We start from the raw sequence: 15,000 nt of genomic DNA on the forward strand, positions 1-15,000 counted from the left end.
ATGTTTATCATCGCCGGAGATTTCAATCATGCAAATCTCAAGTCTCCGTATATTCTGTATACATCAGTATGTGGACTTTGCAAATACAGAGGAAAACACACTGGATCTTGTTTACACAAACATTCCGGGCGCGTATTGGGCAGAACACCCGCCCTACCTCAGCTATTCAGACCACATCTCTGTTATGCTAATTCCAGCATACAGACCACTCATCAGATCCTCTAAACCGGTTCTGAAGCAGGAGCCACCTCTGCACTTCAGGACTGCTTTGAGGGCACTGACTGGAACATCATCAGGGAGGCTGCAACTGATGGCAATTCCATCAACTTCCGCATGTGGCAGGGCATACAGGCAATCATGAATTACCTGCCTGTGATAGTGATGCCTCCCTCCCATGACTTCTATACTGAAATGTGTATATATATATTTTTTTGTCATTTTAATCTTCGGCCAAATCCAACCTGAAACCTGATATTTTCGGTTAATTTCGTACCTTTAGGTCTTTCCTCTGTGTATAAATCCACTACAATGTCACCTAACGTTGTTTCTAGCAACACCACCATTCTGGTTCAAACTCAGACTCAGTACGGACTGCGCATGCGCGGAGGCTAACGGCTAATTTTACCTCAGCAGGTATTAGCAACATTAGCAAACCCGGTGACTTACAGTAATAAAAAGACAAAATAAGACACGTTACTTCTATTTATTTTAATATTTTCAAACTCTGATATTACACTTTTTTTTAGTGTCAACAAAAAGTTTGAAATGTAAAAAAAAAAAAAAAGACATACGAGCACTTATAGCAACTAGTGAATATAATTCATAGGTTTAAAAACAATATTCTGTTAATTCTGTTGTATTTTACATATTTAGACACTCACTCATATCAGATGTTTATTTCAATTAAGCTTAACTTAAAAAAAAGGAATTAGTCATTTTAATAATAAAAAAAAGTCATATTGCTAATATTTTATTTTGGATCACATAATTTTACAGATGTTCTATAAGAGTAGAGCCCGAACCCAGCATATAGAGGCTGAGTGAATGTAGTGTGGACTCTGTGGAGGAGCTTCATGGTGTCAGAGACGCTGTAGAAGGACAGAGTTCCTGCACTGTGATCCACATACACTCCTATTCTGGGGGATGATGGAACTCTGAGATCAGTCTTAATGTTGTTGTGATAGAAAGAGAGAGAAGAAAAAATAGAACATTGCAGACACCAGGACTGTTTGTTGCGTCCAAACCAGCACTCATTATTATTTCCTTTCCTCCTGATGTCTTTATATGAGACTGATATGTACACTACACCACCGCTCCACTCCACCTCCCAGTAACAGCGTCCACACACACTCTCCTTACACAACACCTGACACCTGGAGTTAAATCTCTCTGGATGATCAGAGTACTGCTGCTCTCTCTCACTGAGTGTCACTGCTCTGTTCTTCTCAGACAGAATGAGGTGACGATGTGTCGTGTTGGGATCCAGAGTCAGAGAACAGAAATCTAAAATAAAAGAGAAAAACAAACTGAACAATGTGAACATGTTGGGTTTAATTAATTTAAAGGTGTGTGTGTGTGTGTGTGTGTGTGTGTGTGTGTGTGTGTGTGTGTGTGTGTGTGTGTGTGTGTGTGTGTGTGTGTGTGTGTGTGTGTGTGTGTGTGTGTGTGTGTGTGTGTGTCTGTGTGTGTGTGTGTGTGTGTCTGTGTGTGTGTGTGTATGTGAGTGTGTGAGTGTGAGTGTGTGTGTGTGTGTGTGTGTGTGTGTGCTTGTGTGTGAGTGTGAGTGTGTGTGTGTGTGTGTGTGTATGTTTGTGTGTGTGTGTGTGTGTGTGTGTGTGTGTGTGTGTGTGTGTGTGTATGTTTGTGTGTGTGTGTGTGTGTGTGTTTGTTTGTGTGTGTGTGTGTGTGTGTGTGTGTGTGTGTGTGTGTGTGTGTGTGTGTGTGTGTGTGTGTGTGTGTGTGTGTGTGTGTGTGTGTGTGTGTTACACATACAGTGCAGAAAATCATCTCTACTCTTTGGTTCTGAGGGTAAAATTATCTGAAGTTCTGCAGCTGTGGAGACACAGAAACAAAATGGAGATGGAAAAATCAGGTGCCGTAAAAAAGACTGAAACAATTTAAAGTGACAGAATTTCTGTCTGATATTTAATCAGTGTTTTATTTTAGACAACACATTATCAGGACCATTTCTCTCACCACGTCCAGGGATGTTGATGAATTCCTCCTGGAAGATTTCCACGAGTCTCTTTTTCAGGTCAGAGAGAGATTTCTTCACTCCATCAAATGAGAGATGTTGACTGACAGTGATGCTGGATGTGTCGTCATGTCCAGAAGAGACACGAAGAGACTGGAAACTCTACAGAGAGAAAGAAGAACAACATAGAGAAGGAGAAAGGTGGAGAAATATACACATTATACATACAGGTGTGTGTGTGTGTGTGTGTGTGTGTGTGTGTGTGTGTGTGTGTGTGTGTGTGTGTGTGTGTGTGTGTGTGTGTGAGAGAGTTTCAGACAGTGTGTGTTACCTGGAGGAAATGGATGTGATCGTGTGTGTGTGTGTGTGTGATTGTGTGTGTGTTTTAGACTGTGTGTGTTACCTGGAGGAAATGGATGTGATCATGTGTGTGTGAAAGCTTCTCCATCTCAGTGACTCTCCTCTGAAGATCATTAATCTCCTGCTCCAGTTGCTCCAGGAGTCGTTCAGCTCGACTCAGTTCAGCCTTCTCCTGAGCTCTGATCATCTCCGTCACCTCCGAGCGCTTTTTCTCCATGAAGCTGATCAGCTCAGTAAAGATCCTCTCATTGTCCTCCACTGCTGTCTGTGTACTGAGCTGTTAGGAGACACACAACACATGAAGGTCCATTTAAAGCTCATCTCTCATTCTCTCTCTTACTGGGACTCTAAATGTCTCCATGTTGTCCATGTTGTGTGTGTTTCTAGGAGCAGCTCTGTCTCTGCTCACTGCTCACCTTTATAGTGTTCACAGCCTGTTTCAGCTCCTGCACCTTCTTCTGCTTCTCCTGGAGTCTCTGCTGGAATTTCAGCTGCTCCTCCTGTAGCTCATTCTGAGGAAAAATAAAAGACGTTTCACTGTTTATAAACTTTACGAGCAGTTTATACAGAGTGTATGAGCTCAGTGTTTGAACACTAACTGCACAGAAAGGGTTAAAGTTCACTCGGGTTCTACGGAGCACCTTATTAAATAGAACACTGGATGTTGGCTGTTACAAAGTTCATAGTTAAACACAGAAATATATTTTAGCATTTAATGAATATACTTGGGTTCCTTTGGGTTACATCACAATTAACAACAAAAGATGTATAGATTTTTTCTTTTTTAATAATAAAATATCCAAAGCTTAAAAGTTTAATATGAACCCTAAGTTGTAGCTTCTGCTTGGAAACCTTCAGCCACTTTACATTAGAAATATAAATTGTATGAACTGACTGAATAGATGAGACTTGTATTTCTCACCTCTTTCTCACTTCTGTAAGCTTTAACTGAGACGGTGTCGTGGCTTTTATGTTCATCCGTCATACACAGATAACAGATGAAGCTTTGGTCAGAACGACAGAAGATCTCCAGCACTTTATCATGTTCAGAGCAGATCTTCTCTTGTAGATTTCCAGAAGCTTCGACTAACTTGTGCTTTTTCAAAACAGGAATTTCAAGATGAGGTTTGAGATGAGTTTCACAAAACGAAGCCACACACACCAGACAGGACTTGACGGCTTTGTGTTTTCTCCCGGTGCAGAAATCACACTCCACATCTCCAGGTCCAGTGTAACAGTGATCAGGAGAAGCAGCTTGAACTTCAGTCTTCTTCTTCAGTTTCTCCACCACTTCAGCCAGCATGTTGTTTCTGCGTAGAACAGGCCTTGGTGTGAAAGTGTCTCTGCACTGAGGACAGCTGTAGACGTCCTTCTGATCCTCCTGATCCCAGCAGCCATTAATACACACCTTACAGAAACTGTGACCACAGGATAGAGTCACCGGATCCTTCAGGAGATCCAGACACACTGAACAGATGAACTGATCCACTGAAAGCTGATCTACTGAAATACTCGCCTCAGCCATTTTTCTGAACTCAGAGCAGAGTTTTGTTTATGTTGAAATGAACTTCCTGGTTCTGTGTGTGTATGTGTATGTGAGAGAGAGAGAGAGAGAGAGAGAGAGAGAGAGAGAGAGAGAGAGAGAGAGAGAGAGAGAGAGAGAGAGAGAGAGAGGGAGGGAGGGAGGGAGGGAGGGAGGGGAGGAGCAGCACAAGGACATAGAGCTTATAAACGCCCCTTTTTTTAACTGTTTCTTCTCCCTCTAACCCCCTTCTATCATACACACTGTGTCAGAGAAATCTGCTTTTGGAAGTTGAACGTAGGCTGATGATATGTTTTGAGCGTAAAGTGAATATTTAATATGTTTTCCTGGAACTTACTTACTTCAATGCATTTTAAAATGAATATTATGTAAGATAGTGTGACCGGGATGAGACTACTTTCGCTTTAAGAGGATGTGTAGGATAATTACACAGGTGTTTAATCGCTTGATCTCGTTCCCTCTGGTACGTGTGTGTGCGTTGGAAGGACAGCTGTGACTAGTCTGTTACACCATCTTGTTAAAAACTATCGTTTCATTTCGTTTCCTCTGGTTCCTTCTGCTCCATGAAACACAGCTCAGTGCTCTAAAGGTTGCTGTGGATATTCTGTCTCTTCAGTTTGGTGGATTTAGTGGCTTTAGTGACTGCTGGGCATTCTTCAGGAGTGTCATTTATCAGGTAAAGACGTTGCAGTGTTGTTTTAAGAGTTGAAACGTCTAATTGCGGGATATTGCTTACATTAATAGTTGTTTGTGTTGCTACAGGTCATAAATGCAGACGCACAGCTTTCCAGAACAGGATGTGTAACAAATAACCAATTGCTCAATAGCACCTGATATCATTAGCCAGGTAATAATGCTGCTTTTATTCTCATTGAAGTGTGGGGTTTTTATTGTGTAATATGGAGAGATGGTCATGTTAAAATGGAACTGTTCATTGTAGTTTTATTCATATTGGACAAAGGGGAAAAGCTTCTCTTCAAATGAGGCAGCCAGGTTAATCTGACTGTTTTAAAAGGAGGTTTGTCATTTGGATTTGTGAAATGTCCATGTCTTATACTGTGTATATTTAATGCTCTGTTTTAATTAAAATGTATTAAATGTGTTTTTATTTATAGGAGTACTTTTGGCTGTTGACTTGGCGACCACTGATTCTTTCTCTTTGTATTATTCATTTATTTTCTTTTTTGATTTGTTTGTATTTCTTTACACCATTATACACGATAAAATACAACGGGGAATTATACGCTGCTGTTTTAGTAAATTTGATCTGGGCATAAAATCTCCCTTGGGTTTGTGTAGGAATTGAGTTCTTGTGTATTGGGTGTTTTCTTATTTGTTTATTATTTGGATTTGAGGTGCGATCGAAATATTTTTTTTATACAGGTTTAATTTGATGCGATTTTTCTTGTGTGTTTATTTTGTTTATTAATGCTAGAACTCATTCCTTTCTGCCCAGTGGGTGCACGTGCGAATTGGCCACTTAATATTTCAGAGGTCCTGAGGTAAAATTGCATTAATCCACGTCCCCACGTAAAACTAGCCCCGTCTGAATAGTGCTTTTGTATATGTGGAGCTTGTATTTTACCATCGCTGTTGAATAAATTGTAAACTCCTTTGTACTCTGGCTTCTAATTCATTCATTTGAATTGCTTGAGCGTGTTGTCTTATTTTCTCCCACTAAGTTGTTAAAGTGGGGGTGGTGTAGTCATTCTCAGTTTAATTATCAAAATGAGGAATTTATACCTTATGGTTCACATGCTATGGTCACAATAGCAAGACTCAGCCGACTCAAAATCAGACCGATTGTGTTCTCTACATACGAGCTGCTTTTTCTTCTAATACCAGACGTGTCAAGTAACACAGTACAAATACTTTGTTACTTAAATAGAAATTGAGTATCTATACTTCAATGGAGTAATTATTATTATTATTATTTTTTACCATATTTTACTTCTATTCCTTACAGTTTAATAGCCTCATTACTAATATTTCATTTCAGCTCTTCATCATTAAAATAAAACCCATTAAGATAAATCGCGCCATCAAAAAAAAAAAAAAAGCGTCATCCGGATAGAGAGAATGTGGTTGTGGTTGGATGAGAAGTATAAACATTGTACCATTCCGACACCCTATTGGTTTGTACGTGATCTATTGCACCTGCACATTGACACAAATCACACTTCAGTTACCCAAATACGAAGATGTCTGTGGAAGAGGCTCAAAACGAAATGTCTCAACCAAGCACTAGCACCAGTGAGGAAGTTGGTAGCCAGGAAGACCAAACAACCCCAACCCTTATACATCCCTGGGTGTACCTCGAAGATTTTTTTTTTTAAGTGGTTGGATGGAAAAAAAACCTCATTACGCATGCGCTGTAAGCTACAGTATGCGGACCCAAGTTCCATGCTAATGGCTTACATATCTTGTCGTCTAATTTGAAAAAGCATATTGAGGTGAGCTGAAATTTTATCAGTCAATTATTAACAAATTTGAAATTCAACTTTAGCCAAATGTTATCTGAGCTTAAATTATTGCTATATATAAGTTAATTGTGCAAAGTTATAGTTTTTTATTTTATTTTCAGTCGATTATTGTCAATATTGTAGTGACTAGTAACATACTAATAATGATAAATTTACAATGTTTGTTGTGGCTAACTTGGGTACATACCAATGGTTTGCTTGCTACCAGTAGGATATGATTCAACATTGCAAACTAGTTTGGTGGCTCGGTGTGAGATTTTAAATTCAAATTTAACCAAATGTTATCTGAGCTTATATTGTTACTGTATGCAATATTTGTAAGTTAATTGTGCAAAGCTATAATCTACAGCTGGTTGATAAGGTATGTACTAAGGATAGTCATGATCCTGTCTGTGTATGAGAGTGCACGTGCCTGGATGGGGCCCTATGGGTCCTTGTAAAAAGTTAATAGGCCCAACTATTGGCCAAATGCTGTTTAAAATGATTTTACTGCTAATTTTCAATCATACCAGCAGCTGCTTGTGGTCCTAAAACAGCTTTAAAGGGAAAGTTCACCAAAAATTTTCATTTTCTCATCCTCATGTTTTAAATCTGTATGAATGTCTTTATTCTGATGAACACAAAAGAAGATATTTTGATGAATGATGTTAAGCACACAGCTGATTGTAACCATTGACTTCCATAGTAGGAAAACAAATATTATGGAAGTATAGTGATACATGAAGTCCATATTTTGATAAATGATGGTAAGCACACGGTTGACGGTACCATTGAATTCCATCATTTGTTTTCCTACTACACTGTAAGCCCCTACAGGTTGATTGAACTTTTTAAGTAAGACATTTTAAGTTTAATGTACTTAAGATTTCAAATGCATTTAATTGAAAACCTTTAGTTCATTGAACTAGCAGTTTTTAATGCAGTGCAATTGGAATTTTAGGTACATTAAACTTAAAATGTGCTGTTTTTTCAACCAAACAAAATTAACTTTTTTAGGGCAATGAGTTTCCATAATTTTTTTAAGTTCAATCAACCTGTAAGGGCTTACAGTTATGCACAGAAACCATATGTGAAACCTACAATCTGGATGAATGTTGTGAGTAGACAGAACCCAAAACTTTAATTTAAAGACAGCTATTTACTGCAAATGATTTAATAAAGATACACCTGCATTACAAATAAGGACAAAGGATAACAATCATTTATTTGAACTTACTATTTATTTGAATTCACTTATCAAAATAAGTTTTCAAAGACTGTCAAAAACAATGAAATACCTTAAGTACCAATTACTCAATTTTAAATCTTAAAAACAATATTTTAAAACTTCTCCAAATATTTAACAAGCACAGTGTTGTTACACTGTATTAATAAGGAACATGAACATTTGTCCAACCCTAAGGCATAGCTTAACAAAAGGAAAGGGAACGTTTTTTTATATAACGATTCTGAAAGAGAACCAGAAGAAACATGAATTTACCGTACCTGTATACATGGTTAGCTGATTTGTAACAGCCAGAATCTTTCCCTTCAACTCCTTCTTGCCTAAACCTAGCAAAACGTGCTGAATGGAAAAAAAAGGTTTTGCCCATGCACTTTGGGTAGTCTAGGTGCAGTGCATAAGTTAAACCAAAAAGAAGACACATGGCCTGGGGTATGTTGTCTAAATTGTCCATTACAACATTCCCCTCCAAGATGATTCCCACGGAGGATGGGTGGAGACGGAGGGACAGGGGTTGCAGAGCCACATCTTCATTTTCTAAGCTGAGGAATCCAACTGGCACATCGAGTTTCCATCATCAGAAGCCTGGACAAGAGATTGGAGATAACTAAAATACATTTTAGCAGTACACAGTTTTTTTCTAGATATTAATTTTATTTGACATTTTTGTTTAGTTGTATGCAAGCATAATGTTTTGTAAATTATGTACACAAGTGCATCCAGGAGTTCAGGGTTAGGGTTACACTTCTACCAAGATGTTCAATGTAGACCCCATGCTGTTCGAGAGTGGCTAAATCACAAAGAAGTGGGTACAGAACTTTTTCATAACTACACTCTTTAACTGTTTCAGTGTTATTCAGAAAAATAAGAAAAATGTAAGTCTCTCTGGATAAGGGCGTCTGGTAAATGTGAAAATGATTACACAATTTTTCTTTTTGGGTGAACTATCCCTTAAATGTGTGTAAATTTTATAGAGACAGTTAAATGAGTTTGAATTGAGTTTAAAATGAAATTGAATAACACACACACTACCCAATACACAATTACAATAGTGTCATATGGTCTAAATTGCCCTGATTTTTGTTTTTGTCCACAGGCCTTGACTACATCAGAAACCACTTAGACTGTTAGGCTAAGAATCACATTAGTGAGGGCTCCCAATCATCTGAGGAAGAGGACTTCTTTTTGCTTGAAGAAGACCAGCCCTGCTTGAAGAAGACCAGCCCACTTGATTCGACCCAGTAGTTGGATGCGTACCTGGGGTGCCCAGGAGACACAGTAGAGGTACTGAAGTCCTTCCCAGCTGTGTGCCATGGCTTAAGCTTAATACGCCACTCCCGGCATCAGCAGCCTGTGACAGACTGTTCAGTGTTGCAGGGCTGATCTTCAGGCCAAGAAGAGCATGCATTGGCTCAAAGAACCTTGAAAACCAGCTGCTTTTGTGTCTGAACAAAGGATATTGGTAACTCTTTGTCGCATGTTCTGTGCTTCCCTGTTGTTGTTTACTCTGTTGTTGTTTGGTTGTGTTTGGTTCAATAAAGGTTATTGATGACATGCCTCTGAAGTTTGACTTTTTGCACCATTACAATACTTATAGCCAACTAGTCATATCTTCTGCTCCATGAAACACAGCTCAGTAGTACACATATATTAATGTATATTCTTTAGGTATATTCTGTAGGTTCTTTAATGTATTTGCATTGTACTAAAATGCCTCCTTTTTCAATGGGCATCTACAGTATGTGGCTGGACAGGTAGTCTAGTGCATCCAAAGTTTTCAACATTATCATATTAATATATCATTATAGTCATTATGGCCTTTAGAAATAGGTTTTTTGGAGTAGTACACAATAGGCCCCTGTGGCACAGCCTAAGCTTTTGTCCTTAATGGCATTTTTTCCTTGCATTACTTTTACTTTTATACTTTTAACTTGAGTAAAAAGCTTGAGTTGATACTTCAACTTCTACAGAAGTATTTTTTTTAACCCTAGTATCTATACTTCTACCTGAGTAATGAATGTGAATACTTTTGACACCATTGCAAAAGACGCACATAAACTCATAAAGACCGTCCTGGACACAGGGAATGTACCACATTACGTTTCTTACTCTAAATTCCCTGGAACTTTTCCGGTCTTGTGAAGAGAACAGAATATCTATGATTTTTACACACTTTCGGTATCTTTGCCCTCTTGTCGTCTTCGTCGTCCGACTGCCGCCTCTTCTCCCACTGTTTCCTGTCATCCTTCCTCCCCGTGTCCTCCTCTTCCCCCTCCAGCAGAAGGTCATAACGAGAGCTTTCGCGAAGGCATTAAATAAACGCAACCTCGGCTCTCGCAAAAAATACAAATGGTCTCGAGGTGTTTTGTTTTCAGTGCACACTGTTGTGAATGCGTATTGTATTTGTCATTTTAATCTTCGGCCAAATCCAACCAGAAACCTGATATTTTCGTTTAATTTCATACCTTTAGCTCTTTCCTCTGTGTATAAATCCACTACGTTGTTTCCATAGATATCTATACATAAATGTCGCCTTGGGGTCCTAAAAATGCGTCACAACCGCCACCATCTTTGTACTTTAAATGCATGGACGATGCCAAACTTCTGTGCTGTGTTTGGATGTTCAAACGAAAGAAATCTAAAAACCTGACAGCAAGGGATTACATTTCACAAGTGAGAATGTGTTTTGTGATATTGAATGTTAGGAAATTATATTTCTGGTTACATTGGTTTGTTTCAGTTCTTGGTTAATGACCGTAGCTAATCCATGCTAGTTACCCATTAGTTTTTGACAGTTACCGACAATATTTGTAGATTCTGAAGCTCTTAATAAGGACATTAAAAATTGACCCATGCTTTTTTTGCTTAAAGGTGAAGACCCAACTTTATGTATGTTCTGTAGGATTCACTTAACTGTCAAACATATTTTATTAGATTGTGCTGGACTTAACACAAGCAGAATGCTCTTTTATCAAGTTACTTCACTTAAGGACATATTTAATGACATTATGCCTGAAAAGGGTTTGGATTTTTTTTATCTTATGTTAATTATTAAAATGTATAATACGACTGCTGTTAATATTTGTTTCGTTTTTATTGTATTTATAAGATATTTGTGTTTTTGAAATAGAATTTTTGCCATGAAAATAGCTTTTGATCGCTGACGGTATTAAATAAAATAATCAGAATCTGAATCTGTTTGTAGAATCCAAGGTGATAAACAGAGACGTCAGTCATGGACAAGTTGCAAGGACGCTAAACACTTTTTATTTTAATGGTTAACTCAGCTGACAGTCCTGGAAGGATGTCACCAGTTAGCTTGGCAGTGTAACACACAAGTTCAGCCTCAAAGTCAAACTTTGTTTTTTTTTTTTTTGGTTCATGTGACTTTATTACATACTTATTTATTGTGGCAAAAGTATTGCGGGAAAGGAATAAATAACAGTTGAACAGTCTTTGGCACCTCAACTATCTAACTTTCACATTATGTTCCTCTCAAATTTGTGATTTGCTTCCACCTGCAAATTGCTTTGTGTATCATATTTAATAAACCAATACAATTTAAATGTTTAAATGAACATGTATAGTCACACCATTGTAGCAGTGTTACATGCAGTAAGCTATAAGCTAAGTAGTGATTGTTCATTTGAAGTTTACTCAAGTGGAAGAATGTAAATAATAAACTTACACCTACTAGCATTATGCATTATATTGTCTTCATATCAAAACCTTAAATTTTCTCTGGACTTAATGATAAATACATGTCTGGCCGTTGGAACGATCCAAAAAAAAAAAAACAACAGAAATCGCATTCATGACGATTTATGGTGATTTTATTTCTTTGCCTACATTGACGCTAATGCAGGAGCCCCCTTACCAAAATGGCGGCTCAATTGACGCATTCGTTCCAATGTACTGCCGCATAAAAGGCGACATCTAGTGTATATATATCTGTGTTGTTTCTAGCAACACCGCCATTCTGGTTCAAACTCAGAACGGACTGCGCATGCGCGGAGGCTAACGGCTAATTTTACCTCAGCAGGTATTAGCAACATTAGCAAACCCGGTGACTTACAGTAATAAAAAGACAAAATAAGACACGTTACTTCTATTTATTGTTATGCTATATTCTAGTTGTTGGTCGTTTTAATTATGAATAAAGTCATATTGCTAATATTTTATTTTGGATCAAATAATATTACAGATGTTCTAGAAGGGTAGAGCCCGAACCCAGCGTATAGAGGCTGAGTGAATGTGGTGTGGACTCTGTGGAGGAGCTTCATGGTGTCAGAGACGCTGTAGAAGGACAGAGTTCCTGCACTGTGATCCACATACACTCCTATTCTGGGGGGTGATGGAACTCTGAGATCAGTCTTAATGTTGTTGTGATAGAAAGAGAGAGAAGAAGAAGCAGAACATTCCAGACACCAGGACTGTTTGTTGCATCCAAACCAGCACTCATTATCACCTCCTTTCCTCCTGATGTCTTTATATGAGACTGATATGTACACACCACCACCGCTCCACTCCACCTCCCAGTAACAGCGTCCACACACACTCTCCTTACACAACACCTGTGTGTGTGTGTGTGTGTGTGTGTGTGTGTGTGTGTGTGTGTGTGTGTGTGTGTGTGTGTGTTACACATACAATGCAGGAAATCATCTCTACTCTTTGGTTCTGAGGGTAAAATTATCTGAAGTTCTGCAGCTGTGGAGACACAGAAACAAAATGGAGATGGAAAAATCAGGTGCCGTAAAAAAGACTGAAACAATTTAAAGTGACAGAATTTCTGTCTGATATTTAATCAGTGTTTTATTTTAGACAACACATTATCAGGACCATTTCTCTCACCACGTCCAGGGATGTTGATGAATTCCTCCTGGAAGATTTCCACGAGTCTCTTTTTCAGGTCAGAGAGAGATTTCTTCACTCCATCAAATTATCCATCAAAACAACTTTGCTAATGCTAACTTAATTCTATATAAACTATATAACAGCACAGGCCTATTAGTTACTAGCGGGAAGGGAGAACGGCTGACTACACGGTTTATGGGAATAAATTGTGTATTTCCCTCATAATTGTCACATAAACTCACTACAGTATCTGTCTGGTCTCTCTACACGTTGCTTTGCGAGATCAATACGCGCGATTTTTTTTCCTCACTGCTACATGAGAATATGGGGGTGTGGCGTGAGAGCGTGAGAATTGGGTCAATTGCGTGAGTCTCAGACTGAATGCGTGAGAGTTGGCAGCGTTGGTCTAACAGGTTTGCTCTCCTCTGTGAAGCACCTGCTGAGGAACCTAAAAGAGCTCTGGTTATAGGAGACTCCATCTTAAGGCATGTGAAATTAGCTAGGCCTTTAGGGGCTCCAGCAACACTGGTTAGGTGTATTCTGGGAGCCAGGGCACCAGAAATAGTATATCATCTTAGGGTCTTAGGAAAGCATAGGTACTCGAAGGTAGTTTTCCGCATAGCAGCTAACGATATACGCCTTCGTCATTCAGAGATTAATAAGAATAACATTGTAGAGGTGTGTAATTAGTGAAGGCGAAGTCCGATGCTGTAGTATGCTCTGGCATAATCCCAATGCGGCTTGGTGATGTAGCTTACAGCAGGTTATGGTCGGTGAACTGCTCAATGTCCCAGTGGTGCTAGAAAAACATTGTGGGCTCCATAGATAATTGGAGAACTTTTTAGGGCAAGGCTGCTGTAACCCACACAAAAAGTGTAAATTATGCATTAACTCCTCAATTGGACCAAGACACTCAGAAGACTAGGGTTTATACAAGAGAGAGATATGAAACAAAAAGAGTGAACACAATTAGACATTCAATGATTTCTTAAGGATAAGATTTACTGTATTAAACACATGAGAAATAGTAACTTCCTTAGTGTCATGATCAGCACACCTGCCTCACCTCCGCACCCACAACGGAGAGAATCGTCTCCGGAGTATTAAGCGCTTCTGAACTACATCTCCCACAAACCACCACTCCTGTCATGATTACACCACAAGCTGCTTTCAATCACCTGTTTCCTATAAAGCATGAACTTGAACTCCGTTTCACTGCGAAGTCTTGATTTGCTACGGCTATCATTCTGAGCGTTGTCTGATTGTTCCTGTTTCTGGTTTTTGATCTATTTCTGTATTTTGCCTCACGACTGATTTCTGCCTGCCCTGACCTTTTGCCTGTTGTTCTGACTACGTTTTTGCCTTACCTACACTGTCGTGTTTACCGGTACTGAACTCTGCCTGTTGTTTCCGAGATCATATATTAAAGCTGCAAATGGATCCTCAGTCTTACGACTCATCATTACACTTAGCATTAGCACAGTAGCATTGGAATGCTCATGTGTTACTGATTTGTACCTTTTCCCTTTTTTTTCCCGTAAGAGGTCTGTAACCAGTCTTGCTCTTTAATCAGGGTGTTGTATCTGGTCTGAAACTGGTCACTATATAATCAGGGTGTCAGCGATGCGGGGATAAAAACAGACCGAAATGCAGGATAGCATAAAATAAACAGGGTTTATTAAATAAAAACACAAAACAGGGACACAGACTAGGACACGGGACGACATAATAAAACGGATGACAAGGATTGACAAGGACAAAAATTATTTCTATCAACATATTATATCATGCATCATTCTATTTTCCCTGCACTGTCACTGAAATTATATTTGATGGACTGGATTAGGTGGAGTGTTGAGCCTTTTTTTACATATGAAAAAACATGCTGTTCACGGAGGGAATAATACAATTAAAGCTTTATGCTTTCATAAATAGATCAGTATATTGTTTTAGTTTAATGCTTTACATCAATGTTTCATAGATAAAAGGCAGCCACTAACCAAGCGGAGACAAATCTTTCTTACCTGTGATACAAATAATAACAAAATAAAGGACAGAAGAAAGCCGACAGAAGGGAGGATATAACATTGAGTGAACTGAGTCACTTTGTCATCACAGAACAAAACGATTGATCAGATTAAACCACATTCATGCTTCCATATCGCTGCTGAATGAAAAATAGAAAAACAGGCAACATTATGATGGTGAGGATTTTTCAGACATAATAATATAACAATGTAAATTCAGTTGAATGCTTTTCCTTAGTTAAAGATTTTTATCTCTCTGTACCTTATTTCTCTCTTTAGTCAGGGTGTTGTAACTGGTCTGTAACTGGTCTCTCTCT

General features: G+C 38.6%; 2 protein-coding genes, 1 long non-coding RNA gene and 1 pseudogene across 5 annotated transcripts in view; 2 read left to right on the plus strand and 2 right to left on the minus strand.

Annotated features, from left to right (window-relative positions):
• Positions 1-15,000, minus strand: part of LOC113658642 — a 297,616-nt pseudogene that overhangs the window by 43,564 nt on the left and 239,052 nt on the right.
• Positions 955-4,125, minus strand: LOC125145469 (tripartite motif-containing protein 16-like). 2 transcript variants are annotated; one of them, XM_047818400.1, is made up of 6 exons: positions 3,477-4,125; positions 2,971-3,066; positions 2,598-2,831; positions 2,185-2,356; positions 1,993-2,052; positions 955-1,503 (listed from the first exon to the last, which is right to left on the minus strand). In XM_047818400.1, exons 1-6 carry the CDS (start codon positions 4,077-4,079, stop codon positions 971-973), a joined length of 1,698 nt encoding a protein of 565 aa, XP_047674356.1. In that variant the 5' UTR covers positions 4,080-4,125; the 3' UTR covers positions 955-970. The 2 variants fall into 2 exon arrangements, with proteins under 2 accessions (XP_047674356.1, XP_047674357.1); XM_047818401.1 differs by having other exon boundaries at positions 2,197-2,356; positions 3,477-4,116.
• LOC125145478 lies at positions 4,249-4,902 on the plus strand. The gene is made up of 3 exons (XR_007143865.1): positions 4,249-4,560; positions 4,672-4,773; positions 4,860-4,902. It is a non-coding gene; the product is annotated as an uncharacterized LOC125145478 (long non-coding RNA).
• Positions 12,443-15,000, plus strand: part of LOC125145475 (B-cell receptor CD22-like) — an 8,068-nt gene continuing 5,510 nt past the window's right edge. The window contains exon 1 of one of the 2 annotated variants that reach the window (XM_047818444.1): positions 12,443-12,711. The gene's annotated coding sequence lies outside the window, so the exon portion shown is untranslated. The remainder of the gene's footprint in view (positions 12,712-15,000) is intronic. The other variant, XM_047818443.1, reaches the window with a different exon arrangement.

Source organism: Tachysurus fulvidraco, chromosome 9 (genome assembly GCF_022655615.1).
Source record: "Tachysurus fulvidraco isolate hzauxx_2018 chromosome 9, HZAU_PFXX_2.0, whole genome shotgun sequence".
NCBI classification, from domain to species: domain Eukaryota; kingdom Metazoa; phylum Chordata; class Actinopteri; order Siluriformes; family Bagridae; genus Tachysurus; species Tachysurus fulvidraco.